The sequence below is a fragment of the Candoia aspera genome, chromosome 1 (genome assembly GCF_035149785.1).
Source record: "Candoia aspera isolate rCanAsp1 chromosome 1, rCanAsp1.hap2, whole genome shotgun sequence".
NCBI lineage: Eukaryota > Metazoa > Chordata > Lepidosauria > Squamata > Boidae > Candoia > Candoia aspera.
In genome coordinates, this window is record NC_086153.1 from 6,138,360 (window position 1) to 6,151,835 (window position 13,476).

General features: G+C 43.3%; 1 protein-coding gene across 3 annotated transcripts in view; it reads left to right on the forward strand.

Moving 5' to 3' along the window:
- The window catches only part of USP32 (ubiquitin specific peptidase 32), a 162,619-nt gene that overhangs the window by 43,414 nt on the left and 105,729 nt on the right, over window positions 1-13,476 (forward strand). For all 3 annotated transcript variants that reach the window (XM_063296595.1, XM_063296601.1, XM_063296607.1), the window contains exon 2: window positions 8,156-8,283. In XM_063296595.1, the coding sequence (XP_063152665.1) occupies window positions 8,156-8,283 (128 nt within the window). The remainder of the gene's footprint in view (window positions 1-8,155; window positions 8,284-13,476) is intronic.

Sequence of the window (13,476 nt, forward strand, 5' to 3'; positions counted from 1 at the left end):
CATGGCGCTTTTATTATTGCTAGGATTGCAAGCTGGAAAACGGCAGTAGCAGTATGCGTTCCATTAATTATTAAGGACAGTAAATCTTAAGAAGATTAAACCTGGCATCTTCTGCAAACAGGGCATGTATTTTAGGATGGAGCTATGGTTTTGCCCCCTCTTGGTTAAGGATTCTTGTTGTTGTTTATTCGTTCAGTCGCTTCCGACTCTTCGTGACTTCATGGACCAGCCCACGCCAGAGCTTCCTGTCGGTCGTCAACACCCCCAGCTCCCCCAGGGACGAGTCCGTCACCTCTAGAATATCGTCCATCCACCTTGCCCTTGGTCGGCCCCTCTTCTTTTTGCCCTCCACTCTCCCTAGCATCAGGGTCTTCTCCAGGGTGTCCTGTCTTCTCATTATGTGGCCAAAGTATTCAGTTTTGCCTTTCATATCATTCCCTGAAGTGAGCAGTCTGGCTTTATTTCCTGGAGGATGGACTGGTTTGATCTTGCAGTCCAAGGCACTCTCGGAATTTTCCTCCAACACCACAGTTCCAAAGCATCCATCTTCCTTCTCTCAGCCTTCCTTATGGTCCAGCTCTCGCAGCCATATGTTACTACGGGGAACACCATTGCTTTAACTATGCGGACCTTTATTGTCAGTGTGATGTCTCTGCTCTTAACTATTTTATTGAGATTGGTCATTGCTCTTCTCCCAAGGATTAAGCGTCTTCTGATTTCCTGACTGCAGTCAGCATCTGCAGTAATCTTCGCACCTAGAAATACAAAGTTTTTCACTGCTTCTACATTTTCTCCCTCTATTTGCCAGTTACCAATTAAGCTGGTTGCCATAATCTTGGTTTTTTTGAGGTTTAGTTGCAAGCCAGCTTTTGCACTTTCTTCTTTCACCTTCATCATAAGGCTCCTCAGTTCCTCTTCACTTTCAGCCATCAAAGTGGTATCATCTGCATATCTGAGATTGTTAATGTTTCTTCCAGCGATTTTAACTCCAGCCTTGGATTCCTCAAGCCCAGCATGTCGCATGATGTGTTCTGCGTACAAGTTGAATAGGTAGGGTGAGAGTATACAGCCCTGCCGTACTCCTTTCCCAATCTTAAACCAGTCCGTTGTTCCGTGGTCTGTTCTTACTGTTGCTACTTGGTCGTTATACAGATTCTTCAGGAGGCATACAAGATGACTTGGTATCCCCATACCAATAAGAACTTGCCACAATTTGTTATGGTCCACACAGTCAAAGGCTTTAGAATAGTCAATAAAACAGAAATAGATGTTTTTCTGAAACTCCCTGGCCTTTTCCATTATCCATCAGATATTGGCAATTTGGTCCCTAGTTCCTCTGCCTTTTCTAAACCCAGCTTGTACATCTGGCAATTCTTGCTCCATGAATTGCTGAAGTCTACCTTGCAGGATCTTGAGCATTACCTTACTGGCATGTGAAATGAGTGCCACTGTTCGATAGTTTGAACATTCTTTAGTGTTTCCCTTTTTTGGTATGGGGATATAAGTTGATTTTTTCTAGTCTGATGGCCATTCTTGTGTTTTCCAAATTTGCTGGCATATAGCATGCATTACCTTGACAGCATCATCTTGCAAGATTTTGAACAGTTCAGCTGGGATGCCATCGTCTCCTGCTGCCTTGTTATTAGCAATGCTTCTTAAGGCCCATTCAACCTCACTCTTCAGGATGTCTGGCTCTAGCTCACTGACCACACAATCAAAGCTATCCCTGATATTGTTATCCTTCCTATACAGGTCTTCGGTATATTCTTGCCACCTTTTCTTGATCTCTTCTTCTTCTGTTAGGTCCTTGCCATCTTTGTTTTTGATCATACCCATTTTTGCCTGGAATTTACCTCCGATGTTGCTAATTTTCTGGAAGAGGTCTCTTGTCCTTCCTATTCTATTGTCTTCTTCCACTTCCACGCATTGCTTGTTTAAAAACAATTCCTTATCTCTTCTGGCTAACCTCTGGAATTTTGCATTTAATTGGGCATATCTCCCCCTATCACTGTTGCCTTTTGCTTTCCTTCTTTCTTGGGCTACTTCTAGTGTCTCAGCAGACAGCCATTTTGCCTTCTTGGTTCTCTCTTTCTTTGGGATGTATTTTGTTGCCACCTCCTGAACAATGTTGCGGACTTCTGTCCATAGTTCTTCCGGGACCCTATCTACTAAGTCCAATCCCTTAAATTGATTCTTCACCTCTGCTGCATATTCCTTAGGAATATTAGTGAGTTCATATCTAGCTGGTCTGTGGGTCTTCCCTAATCTCTTTAGTCTGATCCTAAATTGTGCAAGAAGAAGTTCGTGATCGGAACTACAGTCAGCTCCAGGTCTTGTTTTTACCGACTGCATAGATGTCCGCCACCTTTGGCTGCAAAGGATGTAGTCAATCTGATTTCGGTGTTGTCTATCTGGGGAAGTCCATGTATAAAGCTGTCTCTTAGGTTGTTGGAAGAGAGTGTTTGTTATGCAGAGTGAGTTGTCTTGGCAAAATTCTATCAGCCTGTGTCCTGCTTCGTTTTGTTCTCCCAGGCCATGCTTACCTGTAATTCCAGGTGTCATTTGACTGCCCACCTTAGCATTCCAGTCTCCCATGATGAAAATAACATCTCTTTTAGGCGTGTCGTCCAGTAGGTGCTGCAGATCCTCATAGAACTGCTCTACTTCAGCTTCTTCAGCATCTGTGGTTGGGGCGTATATTTGGATCACTGTGATGTTAGATGGCTTGCCCTGAATTCGAATTGAGATCATTCTATCGTTTTTTGGATTGTATCCAAGCACTGCTTTAGCCACTTGACTATTAATTATGAAGGCTACTCCATTTCTTCTGTGGTCCTCTTGTCCACAGTAGTAGATCTGGTGGTCATTTGATGTGAAGTGGCCCATTCCAGTCCATTTCAGTTCACTGACGCCCAAAATGTCTATCTTTAATCTGGACATCTCACCAATAACCACATCCAATTTGCCCTGGCTCATAGATCTTACATTCGAGGTTCCAATGGCGTGTTGATCCTTAGAACATCGGATTCGCCGTTCACCACCAGCACCGTCGGCCGCTAGCCGTCCTTTCGGCTTTGAGCTAGCTGCGTCATCACGTCTGGGGCTAGTTGAGCTCATCCTCTGTTCCTCCCCAGTAGCATTTTGACCATCTTCCGACCTGGGGGTCTCATCTTCCGATGGTATACCGACATATCTCTGGTTGTCCTGATCCATTGAGTTTTCACGGCAAGAATACTGGGGTGGGTTGCCATTACCTTCCCCAGGGATCGCATTTAGTCTGACCTCTCTGTCATGACCTTCCCATCTTGGGTGGCCCTTCACGGTTTAGCTCATGGCATCATTGAGGTGCTCAAGCTCCAGCACCACAACAAGGTAACGATCCTTTGCTGAAGTAAGGATTCTTAGATTGTTTAATATTCTGAAACAGAGATTGGAACCAGAAGTCTTTCTTCTGGGCCAGCACAAGGTGGGCGGAAAGAGAAATTATTTACAAACCGTGTAACTGCTGGCATCGGAGTCTAGTTCGAGATTTTGGCCCTGCCTTAAAAAAAAATCCTTGCGTTTTTTTTGTGCGTGTTCAGCTCACAGTATATTTATATTTATCATTGGTGCAGACATTCAGATGTTAGCAGTGCAGTTGGCCATCTGGAAAAAGAGCAAATTCATTCAGAAAGCTCAGTCTTCGTCATGCACTTGCTGGCAACAGATGGGAATGCTGGGTGTAGAGATGAGAATTTGTCCCCAGGACTTGAAATCCTTTCATTCTCTTTGCAGATGGCCTTGTGAAAGTAGAATGGAATATATGAACCTCACTGCCTGAATTGCCATTTCCTTAACCTCAGGAGACAAACAGAAGCAGAAAAGAATCTATTCCTCTTGACACTGCTTTTCAAGAAACTGCAAAATAATGCTAAATATTTTACCCCCTCACAACATTTATTAAGCTTCTGTTTTTCATTTGTTGTAAGAGCCTTGTTCTGGGCATGGGGGCATTCTCATCCAGCACCACAGCTAAGGGCCGTACAACTCATTCCTCACTGAAAGGCAATATCACAAAGATACAATGAGTTGCAGGAGAAACGGCTGATCGTATTTTTCAAGCTTATGAACTAGGTACAGTGTGCATATAATTTTCATAAGTGTGTCTACTGCCAGACAGTAGTTGCTGGGTCTGAAGCATTTGCTGCTGCTATGCTCCCTGGTATGTATTTAAAAAGAATCCTCCTGATTCAGCTCTTGGAGAGAGTGTTGATGGGCAGCATGTGTAATCAAAGGAGCTAATCATGACATGTCTCAGGAAAATCAATGGGACAATAAATTATTAAACACACACAGGGAATAATAGTTAACTGTAACTAATTTAATTTTAATTAAATTATTTCCAATGCCATTATTGTCCTGATTTGCCCCACTTTTTCCCTCTGCTTGCTTTCCAGAGTGATGTCCCCCAGCTTCTTATTCAAAAGCCAGCTGTGGCCCTTGATCTGACCCAAGTTGCCCATTGCTTGATCTCGTCCCTTTTCTCTCCTTCACAATGCTCAGACACCTAAATGTATGATGTGAAATTGCCATGTAAATCCCTCTCAGATGACATTGATAGTTGCTTGCAAGAATGGGGTTCAGTGTTGATATACACGTTTTGCATCTGGAGCAGCCCTGGTTGTGTCCCCAGCATCTCCAGTTGAAGAAGGAAAGCTTTCTTTCTGAGATCTTGGAGAGCTGCTGCCAGTGAGTGTTAGCAATATAGTGGGACCAGTGGCTTACAATATAGGGCAGTACCCTATGTATTCTTAAAAATCAATATTCATTAGTATCCGGACCCACATACACATACCTAGCATAAAGAATACTCCAGGGTCATTCTGTGGTGGCGCCTCTGGTTGGGGCTGACAAAGGCTCTGGAAAATCCCAGTGAACTCCTGTTGATCAGTGTAGACCAGTGTTTCTCAACCACGGCAACTTCATGATGTGTGGACTTCAGCGCCCAGAATTCATGCTTGGTGGGGGATTATGGGCATTGAAGTCCACACATCATAAAGTTGACAAGGTTGAGAAACACTGGTGTAGACAATATCAAACTCCATGGACAAATGCTGTGGATTGATAGGAGGAGAGTTGAAAAACAGAGTTAGTTTTGTCAGTGCAGTAACAGCTGTAATGTGTACTTCCAATGTCTATACCAGTATTTCTCAACCTTGGCGGCTTGAAGATGTGTGGAAGCGAGCTGGGGAATTCTGGGAGTTGAAGTCATACATCTTCAAGCCACCAAGGTTGAGCAACACTGGTCTAAACCATTGTTCCTCCTTATTGAAACCACTACATACTGGGTTTGATTTAAAGAAATCCTACAAAACATAAATAATAATAAAACAAGAGCCTTCGTTAGAAGGGTAACAGTTAAGAGTTAGCTAAACAATAAAGCCAACTGATCATTCTTTTGTGCGTTTTCAGTGAGATATATTTATCCTCAGTCATTCAATTCACACTGCTTTGCTGTCATGTGTTTGGAATTATTTCTGCAACCCAGCTAGCTACTAGTTCAGCACATCCCTCTCATTTTTAGAGTGGCCACTAAAATGGACTCCCGTATCCTTAGTGGCAGATCAAATGCCATTAAGAACTTGAGAGAACAAGATGGCCCCCAAGCAATGATGCATTGATTCCATGCAAAATTTTTAGGGGAAGGATCCTATACTTTCAGTGGCACCCACTGAAAAGCCCCTCTGTCCAATAACCCTTCTCTTATTTTCTGGGGGTAAAGCATCTCAAGAACTTTAGCTGAACGTCTTAAATTACCAGGTAGGATCCATTTGAGAGAGAAATCCCTCTTGAAATTAACTTGCTGATTGACCTTTTGATTCAGATTCATTTGCTAATGCAGACCTCCCAGTGATGGGCAAAGACATTCTTAGATTTTGCAGGAGAACTTGGTTGCCCTGATGTGTGGCACAGACTCCATCTTTGGCTAACTGTTCTTATGGCTGTGGTTTGTTAAGACCTCCCTGGTATTAGCACAATATCTCACAGTTTCTCACCAGGATAAACCATGGGGCATATCAGACCCACCTGGCCTCAGCGGATGGTTCTCCCTGACTTAGATTGTCCTTTCCCCTCCTCATCAACACGATTCCAACTGTGCTTTGTGTAGCTGATAATGGTTGTCAAGTATCTTGGTTACAACTCTTTTTCCTTCAGTGGCTCAGCAAGGATAATAACAATGGCAGCCCAGAAGGTGTTTATTTTGGGGTATTATTGTTGTGTATCCAAGAAAAATGGGAATCTAGAAGCATTCCCTTCTTCTCACAGTTGAGAATTCCTTTGTTCCAAATTCATACAATGAACAAAGTGACTATAGATTTGAGAGCAGCAGAGTAAATGTTTTAGCCATGAAACTGAAAAATTAGTATTCTGTTTTTTTAAATTGTTTTTTATTCCTCTGTCCATCTACTCAGTTCAAAATCCCGAGAAAGTGCCAGGCAGTTTTTGAAATGCTGGGTTGTAAACAGGAAAGTTCTGTAAGGAGAAAAAATTCATTTGGTGCTATCAATTACGTACATCATATGAAAATGCATACTGGGCTGGAGGTGAAGGACTATGCTGGGAATAAATAACAGTAAAGTATTCCCACATCTCTTCATTCAGAGTTTTGAGGAGGGTCCAGCAGTGTGTTTAAAGGTGGTCACCTCATAGGTAGAATGCAGTCTCTAAGATGGACAGGGGGTTGAGTTTACCTTGTAACACACGCCCACTCTTTTTTCCTTTTTGAATTGTTAAGGAGTGCGGAGCTTCTGTGAGTGTCAGCTTTCTGTCCAGTGTCCAGTACCACAGTGCCCTCATGCTGAATCAGTTTTGGACAGGGTGGGGCAAATAAGAAGGATTCAAGACAGGAGCAAAGAAGAGCCATGAGGATGATCAAGGGACTCAAAACTAAGGCTTGTGAGAAGGGAGAGGCAGGGGAAGTGGGAATGTTAAACCCTGAGGAAAGATAGCCATGAGGGCAGAGGGTCATTCATGTTTTTCAAACACCTGAAGTGAAACACCTAGATGGAGGTGAAGATTTGTTCTCTTTCATTGCATAGTTGATGACACAGAATAATGGAGTTAGCTGCAGGAAGGCAGATTCCAGCAGGTGGAAACAACTTCCTGATAGTAAGACCAGTTTGATGGTAGAGCCAATGACTCAGAGAATGGTGGATGCATTGAATGGAGGCTGGACAACTATCTGCCGATGCTTTAGTTTGGATTCCAGCCCTGAACAGGGGAGTGAACTCAATAACTTTGGTGACTCCTACTTCTGTGATTCTGTAAGTGGGCATCTCCCCAAAAGAGCGGTTTCCACTAGCAACTGCAATCCTGTAAATAATACAAGGTCTCAGACATTGGAGGAAACTGGGATGGCAACTGAATGGTGGCTACTGGAGCTCAGTGCTCTTGAGCAGAGCGAGATGAGGCTCCAGCAGAGTCCAGGGGTCAGTAATCTTTTATGTGGGTGGAGACCATTGTTTTTTGGCACAGAGAGCAAAAGCAAAAAAGTAATGTTTTTTCTAAAATGAGGAAGAAATCTAAGATCTCAGGTGAGAACTCATGGTTTTAGCCATTTGGATTTTTTAAAATGTGAATAAAAATAGATAAATAATTATTTAATATGGAGGCTGCTAGGCACTATCTTGAGAGCCAGTTTGGTATAGTGGTTAGGGGACCAGGCTAGAAACCGGGAGACTGTGAGTTCTAGTCCCACCTTAGGTACAAGCCAGCTGGGTGACCTTGGGCCAGTCCCTCTCTCTCAGCCCCAGGAAGGAGGCAATGGCAAACCACTTCTGAAAAAACTTGCCAAGAAAACTGCAGGGACTCGTCCAGGCAGTCTCCGAGAATCGGACACGATTGAACGGATTAAAAAAAAGGCACTATCTAGTAGTGATGTGTGCATCCCGTTGTAGAGAGTGCTGTCTCATCTTCAAGGGGCAGAGGACCTTTTACTGGACTATAGGAGCATCAGAGAACATCATATTACACTGGTTAAGCCCTGCATAGTAGGTGGGGATTATTCAGTTCCAGCAGACAAAAAAGCGCTATTTTTTTCTGTGCAAATCCCTTGTTTAAAATAAATGTGCCTAATTCCTCCCCTTCTCTCTGTGTTTTCTTCTGTTCAATACAGTGACGGATGTAGAGCTAAAACGGCTGAAAGATGCCTTCAAGAGGACCTGCGGACTCTCGTGTTACATGAGCCAACAATGCTTCATTAGGGAAGTTCTTGGAGATGGAGTTCCGCCAAAAGTTGCAGAGGTAATTTCTCCCCCCACCCTCCGTCTCCTGCCCCCCCCCCCAGTGCAGAAATCAGTGTTTTAAAAAATTTCAAGTCAACACCATTAAGTGAAGAAATATTTCAAGAAGGAGTTGTTGGGGTTTGTCTCCACAGGGTCAACGCAGCCCCCCTTCTTTTGATGGTGCTAGGCATTTTGCAGAGTTGAGTAGCTCAAGGACAAAATAGATCTCCTGGCCTGCTTTTAAAAAAGTAATTTATCATCCATGTTTGCCTACCAACTGGCAATATGGCTGAATGGAAGTATTCATTAGACTTATTGCCACCTACGCAGGTCACAGGTGGGCTCTGATGTTAGTCGAACCAGTAAGTTCAGATCTCTGGAGAAGGTTGCTACAAAGGATTGTTGCCTAACTGGGTCAGCTTTGCCCTGGATTTTCTTTGCTGGCACAGCAAAGAGAATATGAGTTGATCCTTTACCTGGCCTTTTCTGTCTTGGCTGCAGGGAGCACTATGTGACTGGCAAAGCTTACATTTGATTGAACTGTTAGTTCTTTACCTGCTACTTGACAGGATATTTCAAGAATGTGATCTCATGCAAGCTTGTTGCTTATCTTTTTTTTTAAGTGTCATGGGTCAATTATAACCTTACGTGTTTTGTTCTTTTGGGAACCTGTTTTGCATTATCTCACTGTCAGAGAAGCTTTTCAATATCAGTCAGGATGGATAAACTTTCCTATATGCTCAGCTTGTGCTGGGGAATGTTAAGTCCTCCAGGTTTATGGCTGTAGTGGATTTGAAGATACGTTCTAAATGGCCAGGTTGGGGACAGATCATACTGGAGAAGGTCTATCTTTGTGGTCACTAAGAGTTGACACCAGCTTGATGGCATATAGTCACTCAGTCTAAACTTCAGTATCCTGTGTGTCATTTTGGTCACAGCTCTACTGGTGTTATCATCATTCAATATGTCCTGGCCCTCCTTAAAACATGCCCTTTGCTACTCTCTGTGGCTGCATGGAAGTAATTTCCTATTCAGGACGTTAAACAAAATTGGGATTCCCAAAAACAGTGGCAGGAATGGTGGTCTTTTGTTGCTAATTCTGCAGCCATCATGAAGGAAGGAGATGAGATTATGTTCTTGTTGAGCTGCTAGAAAGAACAGGAAATAAATGGTTGGGTTATTGACCAGATCTTTGAAAGAATGAGGTCCAGGCTTCTTACCTACTGAAGTGTTGGTTTTATAAGAATCTGCCAGGCTTCTTCTGGCTTCCCTTTTGGCTGTCTTGACCTTGGCTGAACATTTGGCATGGCATGGTTAGTGAAGGTTCTTTATTGATGTCTAGGATTTATGTATTGTTTATTTATTTTACAATAATTGTATCCCACCCCAGTTAGGAGATTCTGGCCAGTGTACAACAAAGCAACAAGGGCAGACAGTGAAGAGTGAAAGAAACTCTCAATGATAATGTTAAAATCAAATAAAATAAGCACCCATAATCTGTCAACTTAGAGCTAAATACAGTGGAAAAGATATGGTTTCACTGCCTTGCAAAATACAGGCAGGGTGCCCCATATACCTCTGGAGGAAGCATGCTCCAGAGCATAAAGACCACCCCAGAAAGGTCTGCCACCTGTACTTCCCAGAGAGGTGGAATACTCAGCAGACCTTCTCATGATGTTTGGACCAGCCTGGCAGAGTCAACTCTAGCAAGTCAACATCTATTGTAACTAGGTGCTGTGCCATGCAGAGAGCCAGTCTGGTCTAGCGATTAAGGCGCTGGGGTAGAAACCAGGAGACTGAGAGTTCTAGTCCTGCCTTAGGCATGAAAGTCAGCTGGGTGACCTTTGGCCAGTCCCTCTCTCTCAGCCAAACTCACCTCATCAGGTTGTTGTTGTGGGGAAAATAGGAGGAGGAAGGAGTATTAGGTATCAGTTGAAGTGAATATTTGTAGCTCAGGGTTGAACTGTGGAGTCTTTGGTGCTCTCTGAGCCTTGTTGTTTTCTTGCAGAGGTTTCATAGCCAGACTAGGCAACATCTTCAGTGCAAAGAGGGAGTGGGCCTTGTTGTCAGTTTATATACTGTGGCTTGCCCTGCTTGTGTTGGTGGGGGTATTGTTCTCTCCTTGGGAGTTCCTTGATTGGGCTGTTGTTTGCTGCTGAGTTGATTGACTGGATTAATAGTTCCTTGATTAGGGTGTATTGGACTGTTTGATGGTTCATCTGGTGTTAATCCTAGTGTTGATTTTTGCATATCTGGGTGTTGATTGCTGGCAAGGGAGTGTCCTGGTCTTTTGGCATCTAGGATGCTCACAGTTTCCCAGTTGAAACTATGGTTGAGTCTGTCAATATGTTGTGAGATTAAGGATGTTAAGGATACCCGCTCAACCGCCTCACCACTCAACCCACTACAACCCAACCAATAGAAGCTATGAAAAGAATAACAATGCCATACATCAGAAACATCTCAGAAACCACCAACAGACTGTTACAACCACATGGCATCACCGTAGCACATAAACCAACTAAAACTCTTCAAAACATATTAAATAACCCAAAAGACCCAGTAGCCCAAGAAGGAAAAACAGGAGTTATTTACAACATACAGTGCAAAGACTGTAACAGCCATTATGTAGGACAGACAGGCAGAAGACTAGCAGAGCGCATCCACGAACACCAGCTAGCAGTCAGAAGACACGATGAGAACTCCTTAATCGCACAACACATGGACAGGCTCAACCACAGTTTCAAGTGGGAAATGGTGAGCATCCTAAACCAAGCCAAATCCAAAAATGCCAGGGAATTCCTGGAAGCCTGGCACTCAGACCAAGCAGCCATCAACAGACACATAGAGGTAAACCACATTTACATACCATTCAAAAGGGACAATAGAAAAGCCAAAAGACCAGGACACTCCCTGGCCAGCAATCAACACCCCCAGATATGCAAAAATCAACACTAGGATTAACACCAGATGAGCCATCAAACAGCACAATACACCCTAATCAAGGAACTATCAACTCAGGCAATCAACCAAGCAGCAAACAACAGCCCAATCAAGGAACTCCCAAGGAGAGAACAATACCCCCACCAACACAAGCAGGGCAAACCACGGTATATAAGCTGAGAGCAAGGCCCACTCCCTCTTTGCACTGAAGATGTTGCCTAGTCTGGCAATGAAACGTCTGCAAGAAAACAACAAGGCTCAGAGAGCACCAGGGACTCCACAGTATTAGGTATGTTTTCCACCTTGAGTTATTTGTAAAAATAATAAAGGTGGAATAGAAAAAAAATAATAAATCTTGTACGTAATGTCCAGCACTTTGAATTAGCCTAGCGGCTTATCAGTAACCACTGTAGTGACCTCAGCATTGGTGTTATTCTGCAGTGGTGGGGCTGTCCTACCAGCAGTCTGGCTACTGGCTGCTGTACTCTGGACCAGTGGCAGGTTCTGAGTCATCTCCAAAGGCTGACCCAATTAGAACATCTGCTATCTGTATGTAGAGAGTAAGGAAAATGACCTCCATGGAAATATGCGAGAACCATAACCTAGGCAAAAGGGGCTGAAACATTAAGTCCAAAATAATGAGACAAATAAAGAAACTGCTCAGGCAGACTCCTCCTTAAATCACTGAAGTATGAGAAGGAGGAAGAGGAGGTGGTCCAGCACAACGAGACTCATAAGATTCTGTTATTATAGCCAATCTCAGTAAAACTAGTTTTAGCCTTCCTGTGGAGTTGATTTCCTGGTCTGGTCTATCTAGTGGGACTGACACTATATAACAGGAGACAGCAGAGGAGAAATTAGAAATAATTGGCTGCTTTATCAGAGAAATATGGTACAGCAGAAACCTGAGAAGGAGGGTGGAGAATTAAGTGAAGGGAACAGGAATAAGGGGAAATTAATGAAGAAAAACCTGATTAACTATAGAGAGCAAATGAAGAGTAAGGCATTGGAATGAAGAACACGCAAATTAGCTTAGATCCCACAGCCATCCAGTGACATGAGTAGCCTTCCAGCTGTATTTCCATGCTGGATGTAGTGCATACCTGTGGAATGTCTGCCTTATTTACCCATTCTAGCTTTGTCCAGCCTGTTTTTGAAGCTTGGGCATAACTGTCGTACCTTGAAAACTTAACAATGGAGGAAAAGTGCTTGGATGCAACAAACTTTCCTGTGTGTGTGTGTGTGGTTTTTTTTTTTTACCCCTAGACAGCTTGCCTTCCATTTCTTTCTCCTCATTGTCCTGCTGGAGCAGAAAAGTCACTCATTTTTTAGGGAAGAGCGCTTGATTATTTCAAAGTGTGCCATCTGAATGGAAGCCTTTTGTCTTGTCTCTTTTTTGTTTGGGATTTTACATTAATCCCTACATATTTTCAGTGCCAGCGTGCAAGAGTTTCCAACAGCTGTGTCAGAAGCTCAGAAGCCTGGCTAGAGAATTGTTAATAAAGGCGCTTGCTTCACCGTGTTTTAGAAGACGAATCAGATTGTCACAGATCATCCTGCCCAGCACTGTTGATTCACGAAGGTGCTGCTTGTCCGCAGCACAGAACTGGATGAACCGTTAATCTCGAGCATCTTTCTTCCTATGATCCAATATGGGTCCTGATGGCAAAACTATCTTTTTAAAAAAAATCTTGCCTTTAGAGCAGCGGTTGTCAAAGTGTGGTCTGAAGTCCCTTGGGGGTCCCTGAGACCCTTTCAGGGGGGTCCGCGTCGATAGATAAATAGATAAATATTTTAAAATTTCTCAGTTTTTATTTCTAATACAGTAAATATCGATAGATAAATAATCTACATAAACCAAAGCTGTTTGGGACCTTTGGTCATTTTTAAGAATGTGAAGGGGTCCTGAGACCAAACGTTTAAGAACCACTGCCTGAGAGGATTGTTCGCTGTGTTAGCAGTCTATCAGTTTTGGGGCAGGTTTGGTCCATACTTGTGGGAAGGTTGTTCCATTCTGCTTTCAAATAAACCTCTAGGACTGAAGAAACGTCTGCCCGTGGCTCATTTGGCCGTATGTATTATTACCCTAGCAATCCTAGCTAGGCATGGTTGCTGATGCAGCAGGCAGAAGTATGTAAACTGGGTTGTTTCCCAGTTAAATCTTCCACAGTTAACCCTTCCCCTGAAATCTCGAATTGCAAATCAATTTACTTTACGGCGTTGTGCGCAGAGTTCAGCGTGCTTAAAAATACACGTACAGACGTTTAAA